The 25,254-nt window shown below is 45.7% G+C and overlaps 2 protein-coding genes across 4 annotated transcripts in view; both read right to left on the bottom strand.

Moving 5' to 3' along the window:
- Window positions 1-8,727: 8,727 nt before the first annotated feature.
- On the bottom strand, window positions 8,728-18,074 carry GORAB (golgin, RAB6 interacting). The gene is made up of 5 exons (XM_068416766.1): window positions 17,994-18,074; window positions 16,627-16,963; window positions 15,088-15,189; window positions 13,126-13,266; window positions 8,728-10,499 (listed from the first exon to the last, which is right to left on the bottom strand). Exons 1-5 carry the CDS (start codon window positions 18,055-18,057, stop codon window positions 10,028-10,030), a joined length of 1,116 nt encoding a protein of 371 aa, XP_068272867.1. The 5' UTR covers window positions 18,058-18,074; the 3' UTR covers window positions 8,728-10,027.
- Window positions 18,075-24,753: 6,679 nt separating this feature from the next.
- Window positions 24,754-25,254, bottom strand: part of NTMT2 (N-terminal Xaa-Pro-Lys N-methyltransferase 2) — a 111,539-nt gene continuing 111,038 nt past the window's right edge. For 2 of the 3 annotated variants that reach the window (XR_011049591.1, XR_011049592.1), the window contains exon 18: window positions 24,754-25,247. The gene's annotated coding sequence lies outside the window, so the exon portion shown is untranslated. The remainder of the gene's footprint in view (window positions 25,248-25,254) is intronic. The other variant, XR_011049593.1, reaches the window with a different exon arrangement.

Here is a 25,254-nt window from a genome sequence, read left to right as displayed (position 1 = left end):
CTTTCTCCCACCTTCGGCTATAGCCATCACACATGCCCTCCATGTCCCATCAGCTCCACTGACCACCTTGCAGTGATCTCCTCAGCTAAGGCTCAACAACATTCAGGATGTACCAAGGCATGCTTTTCCTCCAAATACACGTTCTTGTGTCCTCTGGGAGCACCCTCCCCTTCAGCTGGGATGAGGGCCAGCTCCTGGCACCCTCATTGCCACAGGCAAGCCTGCTGCTTGCTTGTAACCCAGCTAGGACAGCAGTGTTGGATTCAACTCCACTTCAGAATGGATGCTACAGCTTACCTGAAATTCCCCAATGCCCCAATTCCGCTCCCTCTCCAACCCGTGTCTCCAACCCTACAGGACATTTGTCCCTGGCCTTCACACACCTCTCTGCTGATTTAGAGCCCAAAGTTTGGGCTTAACACTAGAGATTGCCATCACCCCTCCTGGCCTTGAGATCAAGGAAGGGTTTAGAGATGCCACAGCCCCATCTCCTAAAGGCAGTGCAACTATCCGGTGAGGGCTTGACTAAGCTTATACAGCAGGAGAGTGCAGCGGCATGCTAACATCACCTGACACACAAACACATCCCAAATGCACAGTCGCAAGCGCCCAGGGCTTGTACAAAAAACCGAGCAGCCTCTCATTTCAGGGTTAGCTGGTCATTTCTACCCCAGAAACTCCTGCTGCAGCACCTGCAAGTATTTAAAATTCTCAAGCTTTCTTGTATTTGTTGTATCTGCCTTCTGTTTTTTTGAAACTTTATGTTAGACGCATGCTGGGTTTTCAAGCTTTTCTCCACAGGGATGAGGCCACCAAGTGACCCACAGTGTGGACAGCCAGCCAAAACTCAGTGGAGATGGGATGTGAGCAGATAGGGCATGGGGAGAAAGCCCCAGAAGGAAGAGGGAAGATCTGAGTGTGGGAGGTTTAAAATGACCCCGAGAAAATCTCTACATTGAGAGTTTGATAATACTGAAGGGGTGCAGAGGAAAGAAAATTTTAAAGATGAGGAGGAGGACTTCCCAACCTTACTTTATGTCACTGATAGCGAGGCTGTGTCTAAACAGACCACCTACCCCCTCTGAGCACGGAGTGACCACGGAGGTGACACCTGCGCAGACGTGCTGGAGGACTGAGCGGCAGGTTTCCATCTGGGCTTTGCCAATGCCTGCCTCAGCACTGATTATAAGAAGCAACCCCATTATCCAGAAAACGAGGAGGCACAAATTTAGCAGAGGAGCCTGGGGAGTTACTGTCCGTGCATCTCTTTGAAGGACATAGCCCTGACAGGACGTTTCTGATAACTACAATAGCTGGGAAAAGCAAACAGAAGGAACCCAGAGAAACATCAGCTGTTCTTCAGGTCCAAAGCAGAAGCAGGAATCTTCAAGGCTAAGCAGGACTGGGAAACAAAAGCTCTGAGTTGAATTAGTTGTGTACCAGTCGGTCCTGTAAGAGAAGCCAAGTTTCTACCTTGCACAGATTCCCTGTGCTCTGGTGTGCAGCTGAGCCCCTGCCGTCCGCAGGGTGGATGTTTTAGTGCCTGGCTCTTTTTAACTGGCACATGTTAAGAGCTTTGAATTAACAGGTGCATAAAAACTGTCAAAAAACACTTAGCTCTCAAGACAGTCTGTCGGTTGTATTAAAAATATGGTTTTATGTAACCACATTCTCTCAACACTTGCTGGGTATTACGGCATGGGAAAGTCACTCGCCCTTTCCAAATGAAAGCAGTGATGTTTAAACTCTCGCAGAAAAAGAAAAAAAGAAAGAAAACGAGAAAGGCTACAGTTTCTCTGAACTTGCCAGGGAATTGCTCCCGTTTTCCACACTAAAGGCAGATTTCTTCCAGCAAAACAGGACTGGCCTAAAGGTCTACAGTAGAGGCAAGCACCCCAGCAGGTCACAAGGCCAGTGTCTTACAGCCTTACTGAGCTGAAAATGAGGGATTTTTGACAACTGAATGGGCAGATGTCTCACTTTCTGGCTGAGGCGGTGGTATTTGCTGTAAGCCTGGTCTGTGATTAAAAAAAAATCAGAATTTAACAGAGGTTTAGAGCTAGGAAGAAAGCTATTTGTCCCCATGTTTCAGAAGAGGTTTAGAAATGGTTTTAGTTCTCATTCGCTCCCCAGTTGCGAGTCCCGAACATCTGGGATCCCAGAAACAAAAGCATCAGATTTCCAGAGCGGAGAGGGTTGTAAGACACAGGTCCAGGAGAATTTTTAAAACTCTCGAAAGCATTTCTGAAATCAGTTCCCTTTTAAATATGTGGCAAATACATTAAAGTGGGCTTTGGATTAAAGTTTTACTGCCTCTTGATAAAAGCCATTCGCACCTTTGATGTGTTTGTGGATGGCAGCCATCCCAAATGCCTTCCCCAGGCCTCGCCCCCATCAGGAAGTCTCCCTCTGGCTCTCTCCAGGAATGCCCAGATGGGTTATCATTTGTCACCTCTCCAGAGGTGACCAACTCAAACCAGCCACCTCTGAGGTCGCAGACACAGTAGGTGAAAGCAAAGATTTCTGAGTGCAAGTGTTTAGGGTGTAATGATGAGCATGGATAACCCCAAAGCCTGTGAGAAGTGGGAAGAACAGCAGGGATCTGGGCTTCTGAAATTGGCTGTGAATTGAATCCTACTGAGTTTTAATTCTATGAATCAAAGCACTTACAGTACCACCCTGTGCTCACCCACCTTCTGCTCTGCCTCATGGCTCTGAGAAGCCCTGGTCATTTGCCTAGCGTGCAGGGAAGATGGGTCCAGGAAGTTTTTTGGCAGCTGCTGGAATGAGGGCAACCAGCTGAAGGACAGAAGGAGAAAACGTATTTGTGGCTTGGGAGGGTTTGAGTAATGAAAGACTCCAGTGTTGTGGGCAGCTGGGACAGAGGAGATGGACTTGGCCTTGAAAAGCAACTCATGACTCCCCCTGCTATGAAATGCAGATTTAGCTTTGTGGATGTTAAGGCCAGAAGGGAGCATCGTGAGTGTCCAGGCATGACCTGGTGCAACTGCCAGGCCAAGGAGAGTAGCTTCTCAGGTTCTGCCAGTGAGAGCATCAGAGGGACTGTCACTGGCAACACCAGATATGCTGAGCAAGTCCAGGAGTGAGAGCCTGTCTGCTTGGCACTGCTGGTTTCCTGCAGAACTGGTTAATGTCAGTGAGACTGATGAACACTCCACAGTAGTTAGTGGATGCAGTGGGATGTCATGGAGAAAAGTCCATCGCTAAATATTTTGATTTGAGGAACGCAGAAAAGAAAACAATTGGTATTTTAGCAGGCAGAGAAAAAAAGACCTGGAAGCAAGAAGAAAATCCTGCAGAGAACCAGGCATGACTTTTTAAAACAGCTGCAAGATGTTCTTCTTGGACGATCAGAGAAGCAGGTTAGAAAAATGCTGGAATTGACCTGGTTCTTTATGACCACATCCTCATGCCAAATAGTATCATCTTCTCTGCCATAGAGCTAACCACTAAACCATGGGACCAGCTGCAGCTCACACGATAGTGAAGACAGAGACACAACCTCTAGGACATCACCAGCACCACAGACAATGAAACATGCACAATCAGCAACAAGAGTCATCACCTAAACAGCTACAGAACTACTCAGCACATGATGCAGGGTTTTGGGTGATACTCAGAAACCTGATCCAGATCGTAACTGGGAAACTTTGAAGAAGATGATGTCTGAATTGGATTAATCCTTCCTTGGGACAGAGGATCTGCCTACACTGGAATGGGAAAAGTGACTCGAGCCTGCAAAGTCACAGCTGCTTCACTCTACCTAGCTCACACTGCAAAGACAGTGAGTATACTCAGCCCAGATTTCAGCACAGGCTCAGAGCACGGGTCTCCAGTGAGTTTATAGTTTGTTACCCAAACTAACAGTCCGAGGGATAGCCAATTTGTGACTCTTCAGCCATACCATATGCACCCAGTAAACACTTCTAGTGGGGTACCCTTGCTGGGCTGATGGCTCATGACGTCCTAAGGCTGTGGTAGTGCAAAGGGTTACCCTTCCACATGGAGAAAGGAAGGAAGCAAGATACCATGGCTTGCTGAGACACCATCTGCAGGATACCTGCCTCCATCCTTTAGTGAAGGAGTTACACCAACAGTGAGTTACTGTTATCTGCTGCCTAGGAATGACTCCCAGGGCTCTCCATCCCTTCAGCTCTCCTGGGGACACGGTGGTCCACAGCCCATCACAGTATTTGTTTGAGAGTTCCCAAGCCGCAGTAGGTTCAGAGCAATACCTTCCCAACGAACAAGCAGACCGAGATCCTGGGCTGAATTTGGCCCTGCATCATCAGGGAGCGCCTGCAAACTAGAACAAAGACCCATTACCGCTCACTGCAGAGAAAAGAAACGTCAGAGAGACATTCAAAGGGTCAGATTCAGCACTGATAAGAAGATGAGAGGATCACACCAGATGATCATATGTTCAGATATACCACCAGCACTGCCAACTGCTTCAGAGAAAAGCAAGAAACCCTGCATAGGGAAAGTTAAAGAGGCCCATCATTCAGGGATTTATTTATGGCCCATGTTTCACTTTTATTACCCACAGAGCAATTAAGGTTGGCTTGGGTGTTTTTGTCTTAATCAGCTCCAACCCTCAAAACCAGACGCAGGGAGGGCCACGGCTTCAGCCCGTGCATGGTCTGGGTGAACAGTGGTTCTGTTCCTTCATTCAGCCATCTTTGCACATCCTTCCCCATTCTTCAAGTGGCAAGAGAATGAGTAGGTGTCCCTAGCACTGCAGCTTTCACATTGGACGATTTATATCCACTCCAATGGGACCACAAGGCACAAAATGGGTTATTCCTGCTCTTGGGGTTTCATTCTTTGTTGTGAGGAACCTCCAAGCTTTTCTCTTACCGCCTGCTCAAATGGATCCCAGCACTCCACCAGAGGACTGGGCTGAACTGGGCTTGCAGGGCAACCTGTCCCATCTCAATTACCCAGCAGTCTCCAGAAAACAGCACAGCCCTTACATGCTGTAGCCCTGGAAAAGGGAGTCATGGGTTGGCTACCCAGCTCCAGAGCACAAACGCAGCGCCTGGCCCCCACACACGCTTTCCAGTCCGATATCCCATCGAATGGCATCCCTGCTGCTGCTAGACTTTCTGCACTCATGCCACCACCCACCACTGCTTATTCAATAGGACACTGTCCCTGTCCTCTGAAGGATGGTGTGGCACGGGGTGCTGAGCCTGCCAGATCTCTGCCGCACACGAGGGCTGCTTTACTTACTGCGTAAGAGCAATTTCTCCCAGTTCTCACCTCTCGCACACGTGTGCCAGGTGTGAGAACCAGTTCAGACACTAAAACCCACTGCTCAGCTCTAGCAGCGTGGAAAAATAAAATCACTGGCCGATCAGCCAAACAAGCAGGTGGGAGTGGTATGGACAGAGGCCGGAGAGACAAGGTACTAAACCTGCCCGGTGCTCCCAAGCGCCTCGTTATACTGATTTATGTTTAGCTAATTGAGAAAATGACTCTAACTACACAATCCAGGCCCTAATGCAGAAAGGCCCAAGCTTTTTAGTGTCTCTACCTGTGTCTTAAAAGGCATGATTTAAACCCTGTAACTAACAGGCTGCCAAAGGCAAGGATTTGAAGGATCTGATGTCCTATCTTGCCGAGGGGGTGAGGCTCGGCTAACTTCCCTCGTTACTTGGTCTTTCCCTACTGACGTACAAGTTTGCTGCTGGGACATAAATCAGGGGAAATGATGAAGGAAACCAGTCTCGTGCCCCATCAAAGGAGCCAACACTCGCTTTAAAAGGACCATGCAGACAAGCCTAAATAGGGCACTTAACAAGCATGTGGCTTCTATTATACCAGCCCACATCTCTGCCCCGTTTGCATTGCCACTGGCAAAACCCTTTGTCCCTTGCACACCACACCTGCTTATATCCACAGAATTAGAAAAGGAATCATGATATAATACCAAAGTGTTGAACATATGATTTCTTGGGTTGGATCAGGCCTGCAGAAAAATTTTATCTAGCTCTCAGCAACCACATGAACCATTATACACAGCTATGGCATGCACAGGAGCAGAGCAGAGAGACCCAAGGCGCTATGTCTACACAGAATCACACGAAAGTACCAAACTCAGCCCAGGACCAACAGCTGCTCCAAGATCCCATATAAGGGGCATCTGGTAAAGTACCAGGCCTCAGTTTGGGACAATTCATATCACAGGGGTTTTGATCCAGGTTTGAACCTTGAGAAAATGGCGTTAGGAACAGAAAATCTATAGATCCGACTATGCTAAGCAGAAAATGCAGAACGGAGTGAATCCCAGTGTGGGAGGGAATTCAATAGTGCTCTGCCCCTTTCTTTGTCTCCAGAACCAGTTACCCAGAATAGGGTAACTTTCCCACACGCAATCCTTTCTAGCATATTCTTAATAAAGCTGGTCAGGAAACACAGTACCCCCAGCCACTACGCCAGTCAATACTTTTCACTCTTACTATTTTTTCCTCATACGGTTCAGATGGGATACAGGCTCAAAGGGAAGACTCCACTGTATCACAGAAGGTGTCAGAAAGAAGAATGGCTGACGGAGAACTTGCGTCTCTCTCCCCAGATAGCTACCCTAAACTGAAACCTCTTGAGAGCCCAACTTCAGCTGGCTGGATATACAATCAGATTGGGGACTGTCCAGGTGTTTTACACCATGCACTAGACGTCCATGGGAACCCCAGGCTGAGCCATGAGACATCCATGGGAATCCCAGGCTGAGCCATGACCATCTGTGCTCATTTAAACATTTCTTGACAGAGGAGGGAGTGTTAATCCCGACATCCTGGCCAAACTGCAACGTGGGCAATTATATTGTGCTTTGTAACATTCTCACAGTGGTATATATCAGTGTTTTCCACTTCCTCCCATAATGGTAATGCAGTGGCCCAACACAGAAATGGCTACATTGCCACAGGAGAACACAAGTCCCCTGTGATGAGCCCTGCAGATATCACGCGTTGTTCTATTTTCCCTGGCATGAGTGTTCAACCCCAGCGTGCTTCACATTCAGACTTCTACCTCTACCTGCAAGAGGCCTTCGCTTAAAAATCTGCCCACCCAACCCATTCCTGACTTATGCCGACCTTTTAGTTTTTCCATTTCTCTGAGGACACAACACGGTAGCTGAGTGGGCAGTGCACCTGCCTTCAATACCCTCCAGTGACAGCTGAGCCAAACAGTATAAGATGCATCAACTACTACAAAGGTAGAAATGGCTTTTGCTTGAAGAACCTCAATTCCAACTGTTCTCTTTCCTTAAAGGAAAAACAAGGAAAAAAACCCAACCCTTTTGTTGCACCAAAATCATCTCCTGGCATTCTTGACCAGCACACATGTTGTTACAATTATGACTGGACTGCTTGGCTCCGGCATAGGGGTAATGTTAAACCGGCACACTGGCACCCATCAAAACCTTTGCGAACTTCCAAAGTGGAACTGACACCATGGTAGTGGTTTATATCACACGTCAGAGAAAGGCCTCATAACTCAGATCAAACAATTTAACTCTTGAGCTCCCTGTCTAGAAAGAACGATCAAATGCTAAGCTGCCTATTGTTATTTCATACGGCTGTTTCATGTGGCTTCCAGCCAGTTCACTTAATTTTGCAAGCTCAGAAGTTAAAGACAGAACTGGCCAGAACTTCGATGAGGGACTTGTAAGAGAACAGAAACTGCTGATTCTAACAATAGCATCTTCCCTGTCAGGCAGAAACAGCGCCAGCACTATCAGGATGGCACACGAGAATTTTTCAGCTTTTAAGTAATTTTGTTGGATATTAACTTAGTCCCTTCTAGGAAACTCATATTCTTAAGTAGTTTTCAAAAAGATCGTTGTACTTACAATTTTTTGCCTTTTTTGGCTTGAGGAGTTCGAACAATAATCTTATCCGAACAAGGTGCAATCAGTAGGACTATTTCAACCACATTTTAGCCTACTAGGGAACCACAAATTATATGCAAAATGGTACACATGTGCTTCCTGCAAATACCATTACAACTCAACTCTTCTGTATGTCCCCTGACGAGCTGAATACAACTGTAATGAGGAACAGACATATCCACTAGGACTTAGATTCTCTTGAGGAGCAACCAGGGACAGCTGCAGAGGATGGAAACAAGAATGGTACAATTAAATTCCTATTGTACTTACTGGTATCCAGTTTTGAAAACCATAATCAGGTTGCTCCAAGCCATTCTGCAACTGCAGACAGAGCAAAGGAAGTCAGTCACAATTTTCTCACAATACAATCGAATCTTCGGCTTTTAGGCCAGGTCTTCCAGCAAAGTAACAGGGAATGCAGTGTATCAGCAACAAGAGAGCAATGCTTCATACGTATCTCAAATGTTACTTTGGAGTTTTCTAACTTCAATCAGACCTGATTACGAGTGGCTTCTCTAGGAAACAGATTTATCCCTCTTTCTCCTGTGTATGGGAGGCACCAGTAGAGATTTTCCACTGCTGCCTTGGGCCACGGTAGTTGAAAAGATTCCTGCCAAGCTGTATCCTGCCATGTCTTTGCTTCATAAGTTTTCGTGTTTTGGAACAGCCTTTTTCGAGGTTTTACTTTCACACAGCAGAAAGTTGCCAAAGGACATATCTGATATTGTCATTTATCATCTCCTGTGGAAAACCAGTCTTGGATACGTGTATTAGTATCAGATATCACAACTGAAAGTAAACACACTGCGTAGAAGATGCACTGATTTATTAATAGAATAAAAATGAAATGTAGTGACATGTTTTTCCACTATAAAAGCCATAGAGACAATCAGTGTCCCATTTATATACTTGGTGGTGTCATTCAGTAATTCATTCATAAACTCTGACTGACACGTTCAGGTCAGGTATTACAGAAACCATTTCCACAACGAAAGCAGCCTTCCTCTGTTACAAAGTGGATAGCTATGAACACTGTCCCCGTGGTTCACAGCTGCATCGGTCTATGGGAGGTTTTCCTACGTCCTCTATTTTAATTCCTGAGACTTTCTCCACCTGGAATAGCTTTTTAAAGCCTTTCAACAGCAACAGAGCAAAACAGCTGAACTTCTTGTGGGGTATAAACCCACTCTTCAGGCAAGAAAATGCACTGAACAGTATAGGAAAATGGGCTCACTTCCAATATACAGTAGGGATTATTCATTACAAGATCCCTGGCTAATTATTGGAACTTTGAGGCAACTACGACAGAGAAAAATGTTTGTAGTGGAACAGCTTTAATTGTAACACAGTCTCTTTTGTGTGTGTCTACTTCTACATCATACACTCTGCAATGTCTTAAACTGTAACTCATCATTTTGGTTAAATCATAGCTGCTGTGATTTCACAGATAATAATGTTATCTATATATAATTTTGTGTGATCTAGCATGAACTGAAAGAGATAAGCAAAGTGATAAATAGGAAATATTACAACTGACTTTGTAATTTGCCTCAAGATGCAAATTTCCTTTAAATCAGGTACAGGAAAGGGTCTCAGCTACGAAGATAATTAAAGTAAGCACTTGGGTTTCACAGGATTAAAAACCGTTGAAAACTAATCCCTTACAGATACAAAGGAAGACAAACATCCTATCACAGCTGTCAGGGGACAGAATGTGTTCAGAAGCAGAATAAGCTGCGATGTTTCCTCCTGTAGATGCATATCTCTTGCACACTGCTTGGAACAGGTATCTGTGATATCAGTATACTGAAAGCCTTTGGAAGAACCCTGCTGTTCGCTTCCAAGTGTCCTGTTTCAGGAAGATACAAAGCCCCATGGAGAGCTGGGCATTAGAACATGAACTTAAACCAGAATGATGAAGACAGATGGTGAACCCCAAATGAGAGTCTTGTGAAAAAAAAGAGCCTCTAAAATTTGAAAACAATATTAAAGGAAAAGAGAAATGAAGTGAGTATTACTGGCATGGCAGAAACCCAGATATAACATACAGCACACAAGCCTGCAGAGAGCATATCATCCATAACCGACTGGCTTATCTGAATATAGTAGTCAGGTACCAGAACAAGCTGGGGAGTCTCCTGGAGTCACATTTACTGCTCGAGTTTGGCTGTCCGTATTGGAGAGGGATTTGGTACCAGAGTTTTCAGATTGAACCAACTGTTCAGAAATAGCAGGAGAAGCAACAGCACGGTTAGCATGCTCACTCTCCCGCGCTGTAACACTGGGAGTGGGGCTTTCCTTAGCTGTCCCAGCATGATTGTGTGACTGGCTGGCTTGTCTCCCTGCTTCTGCCTCCTGCTGCTGCAGCATCCGCTCCACCTCTATCTCAAGTTCCAGGTTTTCCTCATCTGCCTCCACTTCCAGCTGCTGCATTAACTCCTCCAGCTTCCTGGCCTTGCGGAGTTCATTCTGCTGTATGATCGTGCACAGGTGCTCCGTGAGGTGCTCCTTGATCTCCGTCTTGTGTTGGAGGTCCAGCTTGGCTGCCACGTACTCCGACTCAGCCTTATCATACCGCTTCCTGCAAAATCACCATCATTCCTAGTGGGTTAGTTCTCAAAGCACTTACAGTCTGACACACGGACAGATACTTCAAGCATCCCTGCAATGCAATGTGCTCTGCCATGCATTATGCCAGCTATTTCATGACATGCCGCTACATTAGTAAAAGGGATGAAAATAAGTGTGAATCGATCAAATCTCCTCTGGACACAATAGCCTCCACTGCTGCTGTATTCCAAGAGTTAATTTGCTCGTCTGAAATCTACAGATTGAATCACGAACAAGCATTTTTACTGCCAGTTTTAAGAGATGCATCACTAGCAGCAGAAAGAAACCATCAGAAATCGTAGTGTTTTCACACTTCTAATGAACACCCATGTAGTGAACTGAAACACTGCAAAACAGTTCTGTGTTTTTTCTAATCCAACCAGACACCCAGCAGATACAGCTGCTGCGATGGTGCTGTGCACATTAACATTCAGATCCGGTCTAGAAGTGTACTCTTCCGGCCACCCATATGTATGTTCAGAAAATCACGAGCAGCACAGATTGACACAGCATACGACATCAATAGTTATCACAACTTTTGCGTGGCAACAGATGTAGAATTTTATTGTAAGCATCCCCCTGACACACACCTCCTGCCAATTTGTGCTTCCTGTCATGACACATATAGCAAAAAGGAAATATTCCAGATATTTATTGAGGTTAACACATCCGGGATGTCTAGCATTTTAATGGTTGGTGTCCACATTAGTGATGCATCTTCCACTACGTTCAGTGATCTGTATATTAATTCTGATTTAATTAATAGAAAGATAGATGCAATCTTGCTCATCAGGAAAGGGAACATGCAGAGGCTTTGTAGAATGACTACACGATGTACCTTACAGAGCATTCATAAAACTAGTATTAGTTAGGTGGTTGAATAAAGAATCCAGCTGTTTTATAAAACCAGATTCAAATATCTCGTTAAACAAAGCAACAGAAAGATAGAAGAGATCCTTTGCTTCAGGAAACAGAAGGAAATAAGACATAGAATAGCCTTCCCAAATGTGTTCCTTTATATAATAATCACAAAACTTTGACCCAGCTGTAAAGGCTATGTCTGCAGTGGGCAGAAGATACCTGCTTACGTTTCCCTCACAAGAACGTCAAGATTTGCCTGGGCCAGGTATGTGAAATGGAAAAACTAATGCTCTGCTGGAAACTTCTGCACAGTTAAACCTCTGGGCTGAATTCACACATATTCTTCACATCGTATTTATGAAAATTCCATTCCACAGCAATTGTCAAACGCCCCTAACTACATATGTCCTTAGGACTATTTAATATTGCACTTTTTGACCCACTGAAATTATTTGTGGTTTAGCCCTAAATTATAAGGCAAGAACTACTAATTGCTTCAAAAGACATCACTTAAAAGTAAATCAGCTTTGGCTCATAATGCATAAAAACTACAACACTGAAAGTATCTAACTTGCATTTCCAAAACTCTCCCTCACAAAAAGAAAGAGTTACTAAGTTCATGAAAGTCATTAAGTATTTTGTAAAGTTTATCCCCTTTCTCCTACCAGCATCCCCTTTTGTTATCTTCATTAAAAACTGCTTTCCAAACATCAGAGCTGCTTGTGTTATACGCTCTTTAGCCACTAAGCATTTCAAATAGACACATTATTAAAAAATTTTGGTAAGGAAATTTCCAGGAGCGTTTAAATGGTTTTAGAAAGCAGACTTAAACCTAAAATACATCAAAATGTTTTTCCTGTTGAAGACATGAAATTCAGTATTCATATGCACTCAGCTACTGAAACTACAGTTAATCTTAGATATTCCAAATGATAACTACAGAAAAAATATCCTTATTTTTTAGCTACCGCTTCTATTTTTTTAAAGACTAATTACCATGTTTATTGGCCTGTGGTCAACGTATAGCAGAAGTCATAAGGAGCAATACACGTTTAACACATTGAATTGTGAACTAAAAACCGCAACGGAACATTTCCATTTTATTAAACGGCTACATAAACATGCTGATGTTTATCTACTGATGTTGTGGTTTACCCACAACTAATAGGGTGTTCCGATTAGTTTCTTGCATTTAAGGAACTCATCAGAACCAGAGTGATTAAAGGCATATTGTGAAGGGTGTAAGCTTGCTTTTTCCTACAATTTTTGGTCCCAGTTCCAAAAGCACTTCAGCAGTATTATACGTTTTAAGCTTAATTGGTTCCACCGATTCCAACAGGACCAGAGCTGTCATCAACAAGCAAGTTTCCCTGAAAAGGACTTTCATTTTAGGACTTTTAAAAAAACTCTTTCCCCGTGAGAAGAAATAAACAACCTTGAAACAATAAAGCAGGGCTTATGGACAACTGCACAGTTAAAGCAGTAAGTATGTCTCGTGACAGCATGAAGCTGGAAAGCACAGCCTGCAGTCAGAAAACTGCCTTCAGATTCCAAGGGGAAAATTAGGAAATAAAAAGCACACTTTTACCTCAAGATTTGAAAGCCCCCCAGACTGTGACCGCTTTAACTACCCATTATTACAATGACATAACTCCATTACTACTTCGGTGACAGGAAACAGCATTTTCTCCCTCCACGCAGGCAGGGCTGTTCCCTCCTCCCTGTCTGTCACTTACCGGGCATAGGAGTAGTCCAAGCTGGCCTGATCAATGCGGTTCCGCAGGATGCCAATGTCAGCAGACACCATGTCATCCAGGGCTTGTAACTCCTTCTGAATCCTTTTTAGTTTCACTGTTTCAGCTTGAGTTCTTTTGGATCTGCAAAAGGAAGATGTATTTTTTTTTTCCTCTTTTCAAGCCTCTCTTCTTGACATAACGGGCCCCATTTCATTTGCAGAGCAACTAACTTCTTTAAGAGCTATTCAGAAGGTTTCTCCTTTATGGTTTAAGACTTTTGATCTTTTTTAATATCCACAGGGATCTAAAATGCCTGCTATTAAAGGACTACAGCAAAATTACGTAATGACTATAATCAAAGTGCCTAAAATGGATTGTGTTTCTTCACTGTGGAAACACACAAGAAGCTGCTGTATCTAAGTAAGTAGTTCTCAGTGTAAGGAAACAGGAAATGGCTTGGGGGGGGAGTGAGAGGGGGAAGGGTATTTAGCCCTGCAAATATCCCCTTTCAAAGAAGCCCAGTTAGTAGGGGCCAAAAAGTCACCTAACCTAAGCTTGATTTCCATTTTGTAAAATTATTCCCAAAAGGCCCAGCCAAATCCCAACGAAGTCGATGGAAAGTTTTACATCAAACACAAAGGATTTCAATCAGGCCTTATGTAAGCTTTTTCAACGCAGCCTATTCATTCCTAAGTTCTGAAAACTAAATGTTGCTAAGGGCAGCAAGCTTTGATGGATTTCACTCCCAAGCAAGCTAAGTAACTGGCAAAAAGCTTTTACACCAGGTCACTTTGCTGTCATTCATCACCACCAGCAAAACCATGCTTTTCAGCCAGTGCTTTACACCCCAAAGCAGGTACTTGAAAGGAAGACTAGATTTGTAGGAAGCGACACCATCTCTCATTCGATCAGCTGATGCAGGCAGAGAGAAACAGGCATCCTGCAATATTGCTTAGAGCCTGAAGAAGGCCTTTGGACATCCCACATAACCCCCTAGCTATCACCTTCCAAGTCCTCCTCTCTCTCCTCATGCTCTGCTTGCAGGAAGAAGAACCCAGCCCAGGGGTCACACCCATGTTTGCTGTCCTACAGTGACTCAGACAAAATGTACTTGTGTTTAACCTCTGCCTGGCAAACGAAAACAAAATCTTCAGAACCTCAAAGAGGATCTTCTGCACAGTACTGGCTATGTTCATCTGTGCTACCCAAGAGCTTTGATGGGCAGAACGTAATACATGTCTGCAAGAGCACTGTGTTCCTGAAAGCTTCACATCTCCTTCCTTGATCCAGTGTCATCAACTGCTCCAATATCCTTCCCTACAAACCTTGCCTTTCCTACAGACTTTGCCTTCCCTGTAGTCTTAAACTATCTTAGTAGACAACACTGTACAATACCTTAAAGTCTGGTCACCTGAAGAGCAAGAGCTAACAACTGTGAGAACTGTGAATTTTTATAATTTCTAATCAGTCAGTGGTAAAAAGGTACCACCTTAAAGTTGAAGTTGATCATCTTCTCTTTTCAACACTTTTCACACACTACTAAGAGTGAGAATAGAAATAGCTATAGTTTCCCTTCATAGGTTAGGAATCACATAAACTTTCCTTAAATCCAGTGAAAACAAATCAGGAACAGAACAGGGATGAGCATCTGAGCACCCCGACTTCCAAACATGCCCATACTGACAGGCACAAGGGCTTCAGCTAATTCTTGAATTGTGTAATAACTTTTCCATCTGCGCACAGAGCTGCAGCTTTGGAAGCGTGAAAAGCTTAGTCACAGCTTCTTGGCCAGCACTTGTCATCAAAGGGAAATGTAGATCACAGCTGCTCACTTACGGAGCACTACATACAGAGCACAGAGAGGAGAGAAAAGTGAGATTTAAATAGAAGATACACAACTGGTTGCAGACGAAAAGTAATCCCTTCCTCAGCCTCAGGCCATGTTGCAGCACAGCCCCTTACCTCTCAGCGATGGCTTTGGCCAGGAGTGCCTTCTTGCGTTTATTCTTCTCTTCTATCAGCCGCTGCTCTTGCTGAAGGACTTCCCATCGTGATTTTTCCTGCCTGCTCATTGACAATAAGATCACAATTAATAGAAAGTTCATTTTACTCCCTGTTCCCCAAATGACACAAATATTCACCATCATATTTCCTGGAGCAAACTCTAAAAATGTCAAAGGAACAATAAACAGGTTTCAGTTCTGAGGAAAGAAGAATCATCTGCAAGAAGTCATTCAGACCAATAAAACATTTCCAAATGAAATATGCTGATCAGAACAAAAATCTTCATAAGCAAGTAAGCTGCTGGTTAATTCAGCTTTGCTGGAAGAAAGAGCATACTATGCTTTTTCAGAAATGGGTGGAATTTTTCATTTAAAGGATGTGCCTCCCCACTAGGTAGAAGCAGTTTCAGGTTTCCTAGTAGCTGCTAGAAGTCGCTATCTGTTCAGTCTGCCAACACAGCCTCTTTTTTGGAAATGTTTTTTCCATAGAACACATTCTTTCACAAGTCTGCTTTACAGTACAGTCCCCAAATAATTAAACTGATATAAATGAAACACTTGTTGATTACATTGGGCAGAAAAGTTTGGACCTGCATAGGAACTCAAGGCTGGAATAGCATTGTTAAAGTGTTTTAAAAATAAACTATACGCCCTAGAAAAATAATTCATCCTGTTGCTTCTCATATTTTGCTTTGCCTGCTGAGGAGGAAAAGAAAATTAGCACTTAGATATAAACAGGAAAACAAACGTGAAGAGTAAAAACAAGTAATTTCCCATATTGGTAATGCATGCCCTCTCTCGCATTTAGACAGCAGCTTCCTTTTACAGGCTACTATCCAAATTCTGGAGGATGAATCAAGTAATTGCCACATTCAATCGAATCCCAGAGAGCCACGTTCAGTACTTTTCCCTTTCTCTCTCACATGCAACAGTTTGATGCTTCAGAGGGAGACAGGCAGCCCACTGTGGGCTGATGCACAGGGTGAGAGCCTTCAGATTGGTCTCATCTTGAATCATAAAAGCTAGAAAACTGCTTACACCTGAAATTTTACCTCCTTACCAACACTTTTGGCATTAACAAATCTGCAGCAATATTGTGAAGGGGAACACAAAGTTACACAAATCACAGCACATATACTTCCAAAAGGGCTTTTTGTTGTGGCTGCTGGCTTGTCTACGCAGCACGATGGTGAGATTGAGTCTTCATAAACCACTAAGACAGTCCTACATCTCGGGCGCTTTATGATGTATAGTCCCACTACCACAGGAAATTATTTGAAGACAGCACGGTGTGTATCTGCATGGATTGTACTACACAATTTGGTCTTGAATCAGGTTTAACCAAAGTAGAGATGAAAAACAAAGGTTCAATGCAGAGCAAGCAAACATGATCTCTCAAACCTTCCTATTAGATACAGGAAAGTTCACTTTACTGTACAATGAAGGAATGAGTCAATACAGAATAAACCCCATCCCCTGATTTTACCAACTTACTAACAATGCCACTTTCTTTTTCTCTGCTTTGGAGCTCGGTTTTGCAGGGCAGGTCTGCGTGTTGTCACTGCCATTACAAGGATCTACCGGTGTCACTTCCTTCTGCTGGTCTTGGTTGTCACTTTGCCTTTCATCTCCCGCTGGTGGTGGTACAGGCTGCTGAGGATGACCAGGCCTGTGTTTTGGTACAGAAAGCAACTGCTCATGAGGAACAGAGGCTGCTCCACCCTGCAGTCCCTGCTTCTGACATTGCTGCTGGAAGGCTTTTTCTCTTTGCGTTTGCTTCCAAGTCTTATTCACAGTGTGGGGGCGATGCTGCTGCTCCGAGGGTTCATAGAAATCTATCAATGGATGAGAGGGAGAAACAGGATTAAAACCAGATCTTACGATCAAAGACAGACTCTGTGAATTAGCTTTTCTGGGGAAGCAAACTGGTGCAAAACTAATACAAGGAAAAGACATGCCAGGGTGTCAAGGGAAGACAACGTGAAGGAAAACCCAGGAACTTGGAAATATTTTGTTAGCCTAAGAGTCAAGAGTGGTAGAGGATCTGAGCATCTGAAATGAGGAGAGGGAGGAATAAGGCGCCTGGACTGAGGGACTAAAGGAGGAACCTTAGGGAGGACTGGAGGCAGCCGCTGGGGGAATCATGAAGACAGATGTAGGGATCAAGAAGGGTCCCAGGCAGGCTGGTGGGCAAACTGGGAGTTGTAAAGTGAAGAATGGCAAAGAACAAGGTGACAGATGGGCAAAAAGGAGGCTGGGAACATGAGTGGGGTAGTACACAGACATATGTGGGTGCAAAACAAGGGGATGGGGAGTTTGGAAATGTGAGAGAGGTTTCAGGCGAAGAGACAAAGGGGCTGGATGGGAGACCGAGGGGAGCAGTGTGGGATGGGGCCTGGATGGAAGGGGCTGAGGGACTGGCTGGGGAAAAGGAGGGGCTACCTGGAGAAGCTGAGGTGTTTGATGCGGGGATGCACTGGATGAGCTGAGGGGATGGACAGAGGCGTGGATGGAGGGGCTGAATGAGAAGGCCAAGGCTGATCGATGGGGGATGAATGTGAGGGCTGAGGGGGTGGGAAGCCATAGGGGATGGCAAAGCTGAGGGAAAGGACGTGGAGGGCTGAGGGGGCTGCATAGAGAGGCCGGGGTGGACAGGTATGCTGAGGGGGCGGACGGAGGTGTGGGTAGGGGGGCTGAGGGGACGGACGGACGGAGGTGCAGCTGCGGGGCCCGACGGGGTGCCGAGGGCCTGGAGGCTCCTCCGCGCCGCGCCCGGCCCCGCTGCCCCCCGCTAACCGGGGCGGGCGCTTCAGCCGACCCGGTCCGGAGCCCCGGCCCCCGCCAGAGCTCGGTCGCGGTCCGTACCTGGGCGCTGGCCCCGCAGGCGCCGCAGCTCCTCCTGCGAGAAGCCTGCCCAGGCCTCGGCCATGGCGCTTCCTCCTTCCGCTGACGGGGCGCGGCGGCAGGAGGGCCCCAGGCTGCCCCGCCACCGCCGCCCGCTCGCCGCAGGCGAACGCCGCGGACAGCCCCGGCCGGCAGCGCCCGGGGGCCTCGCGCCTCCACGGCAACGCGGCGGGGGCGGAGCGGGGAACATGGCGCCCGGGGGAGCCGGGGCGGGGTGGGCCGCGGGTGGGGGGTCCTGAGCAGGAGAGAGCGGGGCCGGCCCTTGAGGGGGTCGCTGGGCTGCGGAGGTGACGGGGCCCGGAGGCCGCAGGCCGGCCGCGGCTGCTGCTCACCGGCGGGGCAGCCCCAGGACTCCTCGGCGGGCGGGAGGCCCAGGGCCCCGTCGGTGGGTCCGCTGGGCGGTTCATGGCCGCGGTGCTCCAGGCGCAGCAGGGCGAGCTGGCCGTGCCGCAGGGCTGCCGTGGGCGGCTCTGCTGTGCTTGGTGCCCTGCGTGGGGCACATCCCAGGGGCTCCTGGGAATGTCATGCCCTAGAGAGCTCCGTGAGTCCCAGCTAATTAGGCATAAATGAAGAGGAGGAGCCACTCCCAAATAAAGCAAGCATCAAAGAGCGTCACCACGAGCCCCTGGTCATTTATAATTAGGTAGTTATAAGAGCAGATGAGATACGTGTTCCAGTGCATCTAGAGCTGCGTTTGCAGGGCATACAGAGCACGTCTTCAGGACCTCTACAGTAAGGGAGCTCTGAGGCAGGGACACCTGCACAGCTGGGTGCTGATGCGCTTTGATAAGTTACAGTGACACCACTGTGAGGAAATCGGCAAGGAAAAGTAGTATTTTGCCCATACTGATGTTTCTGAAGGTCTGCTTTGACCATTACGCACAAGGATGCACACACATACTTCCCTCCTTAGCTCTCAACTGAAAAGATCCTGCAATGTACAGCAATATTCTGTCAGTAGCCATGAAAACAAGCGTTCTTTTTTCCATCCAGCCCAGATTCTTGCGGCCACTCTAAGCCTATCAGAGGTCTTGCAGACAAGCTTACCTCCCACCGGGAGAAAGCTGTCTGGAACACAAGGGCACGAGCCCCAGGCTTAGCTGAAGCCATCCAGGGGACTGGAGGCTTAAATAATACATCATCAGCAATAAAACGGGGACGTTTTCAGTGCCTAACCACATCCCTCCCCGTTTTCAGTCTGTAAGGGATTAGTCAAGCTGTGAAGTATTGCTATCTCCCAGAGCAAACTCAACTCGATGACCATGTATGACTTCGCAATTTATCGCAGCAGCACTTTTAACAGCTCCTGCGTGACTAATGCATCCCATAAATACCAGCCCCAGTCAGAGGAGAAGCAGTCTGGAGTTGCCACTCGCTGGCAGGCGTTCAGTGTTTCTGTGGGATTGGGCTGAGCGCCTTTGGGGAACAGAAGCGCCACCATTTTTCACCCACAGGTTAGCTGTAGGCCTTGATACCGAGCAGAGGCATCGCGGCATCCAGCGGAGGAGAAGGGGAGCGTGTTTATCTCAATTCTGTCAGCGCTGACCAGGAGGTCCTTCCTGGGTGAGCCTGAGGGGTGCTGAGCTGACCTTCAGACGGGATTAACGGCTTCCTCCAGAAAACCTGACCGAGCACAGAAGAGATCTGAAGAAGAACCATAATCCAACCTTGACTCAAATGCTCTCAAACCCCAGGGAGTCCAGATGCCAGAACCAGGTGTCAGCTTGAATGTTACAATAAATCAGTGCTGGCCAGCCCCACACCCAGGTGTAGGTACCTTATTCCCTTTTAGATGCCTGTATAGCAATCAGGAATCTAAACCTGTCCTGCTATCTAAATCACTCTAATAGGCTGTACCAAACCCACAGATACCAACCAAACGTGCTTCACACAGTACAAACGCCAGATCTCATTCTTGAACCTTAGTTCTTTCTTCCAAGTTTTAAAGCTACAAACAAAAATGAAGCACCGTATTCACTTTATTGCCACAGATATTCCAGGCATAAAACTCCCACGTGTTTTATAGAAAAAGTATAAAGACTTTTGAGTTGTTAACTATAACGCTATAGGCAAAGCGGCAATCCATTTGAACAGTTTCCATCAGCCAAAGGTTTAATCACCAGCCGTTGGGCCAGCTTTCTCCAGGAACAATTATTACACAGTGAAGTCATTTCACAGGGCATTTACTAACAGCAGATTTAGAAAATGGAGGCTAGCCGTGTTCTCCGGCTGATTAAAGTCCTGTGAGTGTAAAGTGGCACTGAACATTCACCACATAGGAATAAAGTATTTTCCAAGCAAATGTTGCTACAACACAGGCTGGACAAGGACAGAAGAAGAAAAAATAGAAACCTTCTTTATCATCCCCTCTTTGGAAGAGAGATGATAGACAACCCAAACCATGATGGAAAAGCAACAACACAAACCTTCCTTTTACATCTGGCGCTGGATTTGAGTCCTGTATCTTTTTGTGCTTCAAGAGCTGCCATCTCACTAGCAGACCTGGAGATCTCCGTGCCTGCTGCATCAATTTTCTGTTGGTCTAATTGGCCTGGAGCCTCCTGTCTCTAGAAGCAGTGAGCACCAACAGATCACAAAAAACATGTTTTCTTGTGCAATTCCCAAATCAGCGTGGAAATGTCATCATTGGCTGGCAAATTGGACTCTCCAGGTCAGACCTCAGGGTCAGACCTCAGATGACATTTCAACCCAGGACAGATGCAATTTGTACCAGGACATAACTTCAATTTGCAGCAGTTTAGTTCATACAGAAAACTTTTGGGGTTTTTAAGAGCCAAACAGGCTCTTCGAGCAAGGGGCTCCCTGACTTAAATGTATGTTTTTAATCCGATTCTGCTCACCACTCTTCACACCTTCACAATAACACGCAAAGCAACATTTTCCCAGTAAAAGGCTGAGCCCTAATATGAGACAGGGAAAGATGTATAGGGAAGGACAGTTTCCTTTCTGCTTGTGTTTCAGACCCTGTCACGAGCTCCCGAGGACTTTGACAGATAATTCAAGAGGCCTGGGGAAAAACCATCCTGAAAGAAACAGAGCCAAAAATTCTTAAATCTGTTTATTTCTCTTTCTAATGAAAAATCTATCAAACTGTATCCATGTCAATACGATCCCACCTTTTACCAGAGCATAACGCAGGCTGGCTTAGGAAGAGTCACCGTGTCCAGGTGAGCCATGGCACTGTGTGAGCAAGGAGCAAGTCCTGCCTTTTGAGAATAACTCATGATTTAATTTGTCCTTTAAAGGGTGCTTTTGACATTCACGCTATGAAAGTTTATTTTGCTGATTCTCTGCTGAACTGTCCAGGCAGCTTCCAAGCATGAGATGGAAGAATTTAATTTCTTAGCGTGGCACCGAAAGCAAGAGGGCATTTCAGGTGCTGAGGCTGCAAACACCCACATACAGAGTTGTAACTCCTCTGTGACCCACTGAAGGCAATCAGGTTTTGCTCATTTTTCAGCAGGCTGTGGATTAGATTCTGCCTCGAGCCTTGTATCAATACTGGTCTCTGTGTGCAGTGGTTTCTTTTTACTGATTAAATACCCCAAAGACTACGAGCTCTCCATTAGCAAACACCAGACACAGAAACCAAGGTGGAAATTAGCCTGGCTGAGCCTGGCCCCCAGGCCCTGATCCAAACCAGCATGTGAGCGTGTCTTTAACCTCAGCCATGTGCTAACGCCCTGTTCTTAAATTGGGCCTTACTGGGCAGATCCGGGGAAGTGCCAGGATGCCCGGCTCAGCACCAGTGTGCTCCTGATCAGGTGCTCAAGGCCATAGCTACATCAGGAATCCGGAGCTCAGCCCACAGCAGAATGGGTCTCTGAGTGCAATGAGATAATATAACAGTGTTAGAGCACCTCGGCTCTGGAGGAGGTTAACAGTGGGTGCTGTGTATTTTACTCTGCCTCTTGCCTGCTTTATTCTGGATCTAAAACCGTAGCCAGTGATTTAATCCCCTGTAACACTGCGAGAACACAGCCCTAGCACTGTCCTGTAGTTACTGTCCATACTGCAATGGGCTGCCTTGAGGATTTATGCAAAAAATGCAGGTATATCTCATGGAAATAGTGTTTCCACTGTAAAATGAATTATTCTCATTGTGAAGTGAGAAAACAGAATTTAAAAATACAGCACCATCTGTCTCCTCAGTTTCTGTTCCCCTTAGCTGCCCGGTAACTGGGAATAAGTCACCACTCTTATTTCTGGGACCAAGGCAGTCTTTTGGTTTGTAAGAATTTCTTAGAGGGAAACAAAAATCCACTTAAAGAGCTACCAGGTAGAAAAAAAAAAACAAAAAACAAAAAAAAAACCCACTACATTGGAAACTTGCTTTTTAAACCATATAAACCAATAGTTTTCAACATCTTTTGATTTGTGGGTCTTTATACATTTTCTAGTGAAGAGGCAGACTCTTATGCAGCACGTTTAAGGCTGTGACCTTGCTTCCTCTGAGTTACCTTTCACAGGGACCTTAGGGATAATTTCCTGACCCCTGGGCTAAGGCCATGGTTTGAAACCACAGCTATTGTACTTTAAAAGGTCCAAATTTTGCAGCTCAAGTCCCAGTGAAAGAGGGGACACGTCCTAGCAGGGCTCCCAGCAGATTTCTGTCCTCTCCTTGCAGGATGCTGCAGGGCTCTCTATGGCACCAGTGGGGCTGGACCAAAGAAAAAAGTCCCAATACAACCAGGGGCACAGGATATGAAGACACAGTGCAGGGCTACAGCAATCGGTATGATTTTTGCTGTGGACCCCATCAGACTGCAAATTCCCCAGCCAAACCTGCAGACACTGCTTTTTCCTTCCCGAGGGTGCCCGGGGCTATCAGTAGCCAAACCATGGGGAGAGGTGGTCCCACAGGCACAGGGGCTCTGCACCATGCCAGGGCTAAACACACTTGTCTACGCATCCCAAGAGGGGCTGGTGGCAAGCGGAGCTGGGTGGGGAAGAGCGATGTGTTTTTCCAGGACACTTCTCATTACAGTGATGTGTTTGCTTTGAAACTGAGCCTCAAAACATCTCAGCTTTTAAGGCCACCACCCCATGTTTTCTTGTTTCAACTTCTGAGCTTTTTCCTTAAGTTCAGCTTTCAGATAATATAATCTGAACTGAGAGAAAGCTCAGCATGCAATATGGACATTTCCTTTTTTTTTCCTTTTTTAAAGAAAGATAATTTTTACTGACACTTTTTGAATCTTTTTCTTTCCTCCCTGAGACTATTTAAGATAAATTTTCCGTAGACAAAAATATTCCTTAGTAATTCCTCATCTTAAAATGTTTGCATGAAACAAAAAAAGTTGTCTATATCTATCTAAATAGGATTAAAAGCTGGCTAAATAAAAGCACCTTAAGAAAAAAGCTGGTAAAATTAAATAAAGTTCATCCTGACCAGAAATATCCTGAAGATTATAAATTTACCCCTTTGGACGGCAAAATCAGAGCTGAGCAGTAAAAGAAGTGGAAATGAGCAATTACTGATATATATTTTCATATAGCTAAAGAAATATTTTTGCAGCTAATGACTTTTAAAAGGTACTTTCTAAATAGTTTTTAAGTATCTTTAAAAGAATACTTTTTAAAAGCAAAGTTAAATATTTCAGGACGGTTCTATAATACTTTTGATTGTATTGCTTAATGTAAGTCCTAATTCAAACATTTATATAGAAAAATTAGAAAGCAATTGCTTTAATTCTAACCATTTGTGTAAAAATGATAATCTAACTGTCAAAACAGTTGATAAAAACAAGAGAAATTTGCTACATGTTTGTTATCTTTGGCATAGAATGAGTGATTAGAACCACTGTGCTAAACAAATTGAATTTTCATCAAACAAATGTATTGTTGTTACATGCTCAAGTGAATGAACTGCGGTTGTTTAGTCTGGATGGGAGAGAATTGTGGGGGAGAAGACATGATAATAGCCCTTAAATATATGAAACGCAGATGTAAAGAGTCAAGGGCAGTGTGTTTTCAGTGTCCATGGTGGATAGGTGAAGAAGCAAGCGAGACCCAGGCTGGAGATGAGGAGAGGCTTTCCAGCAGTTAGGGCAGCAAAACATGGAGAGAATTGACTTAAGACCACCACAGTCTCCATCACCAGCTATTTTTAACAATAAACATCTGTTGGGCAAGGCAGAGGAAAGGTCAATGCTGCCTTGGGACAAGAAGATGTGATTTTTGGTGAGTTTGGATGTGTGAATCCCCGCACAGGTTCTAGAGGAGATGGGGACCCACAGACACCCCCCCATGGGTGCGGGCTGCTGTGCAACGTTTGTGACCTTGCTTTGCTGAATCATTTTTGTTGGCCCATTTGAGATAACCCACATCCCATCAGGGTGTGCTGGCTGTCAGCTGAGAACTGGCCATCTCCTAGCACCTCTCCCAGCCTTGTTCCTGTGACTGTGATGCTTTCCACACCATTCCCACCTCTTCCTGCTGCTGTCACAGCCCCATCACCCTTCTCACAGGCACGCACATCTGCACCACTGGCTGTACCACTTTTGGCACCAGCCAGCTGTGTAGCTCCTGCCACCTCTGCAAAAGTCACTGTGGGAAATCATCGTCTTTTCACGGCAAGACAGCAGGACGGATGGTTGCCAAACCCAAGAGCCAGCAGTGCTTGTTATATGTATTTGCAGTAGAGTATTATATGATGTGAAAATCACTTTATTACCATAAAGTGCCAAATATCCCCAATGTGACAGCCGAGTCCAACGTGTGCTAGGGCCAGTTCATGCATCTCCTTCCAGCTACGCAAGCCACATGCAGGAGGATGCTGTCCCCTCACCTCTCCCAGCTCAACGCCACTGCAACTCAGCAAGCTGGGATGAGACAACTCCCTTCCTGCAAGTGAAATGCTGGTGACCCTCAGGGAGTTGTGTGGGACCCTGCTCCCAGCCTGTTGCATCCCCACAAGATACCCCAGAAATGCTGCTGCTCATGTGATGGAGACATAGCACTGAATCAGTTTACACAGTTTTGGCTCATTTTCAACCCAGGTGGCTAAAGGGACACCAACTCAGGTCATGTATTCAGTGCCAAAGGAGGGTGTGTGAAAACATCTACCTATTTACGAAACAAGCTGTGCCCTTACCTTTCCTCTATCCTTGCAGTAAGACATTGGATATTTCTCCATGGAGTCTTGTCCAGAGCACAATAATCTCCTTCTCGCTCAGGGTCTCTTGGAGGTTCCTGTAAC

Source organism: Nyctibius grandis, chromosome 21, assembly GCF_013368605.1.
Source record: "Nyctibius grandis isolate bNycGra1 chromosome 21, bNycGra1.pri, whole genome shotgun sequence".
Lineage (NCBI taxonomy): Eukaryota > Metazoa > Chordata > Aves > Nyctibiiformes > Nyctibiidae > Nyctibius > Nyctibius grandis.
The sequence above is the reverse complement of the archived record's forward strand: the minus strand, read 5'-3'. Positions and strand labels throughout refer to the sequence as shown.

What these genes read in the sequence shown, in the direction of transcription:
- GORAB (XM_068416766.1), bottom strand. Translation starts at nt 18,057, where the DNA reads ATGGCCGAGGCCTGGGCAGGCTTCTCGCAGGAGGAGCTGCGGCGCCTG. An exon ending in CCTGCGGGGCCAGCGCCCAG is followed by an intron (nt 16,964 to 17,993) that starts GTACGGACCGCG and finishes ATCCATTGATAG; the next exon opens with ATTTCTATGAACCCTCGGAG. An exon ending in TTGGACTACTCCTATGCCCG is followed by an intron (nt 10,500 to 13,125) that starts GTAAGTGACAGA and finishes GTGATTTTGCAG; the next exon opens with GAAGCGGTATGATAAGGCTG.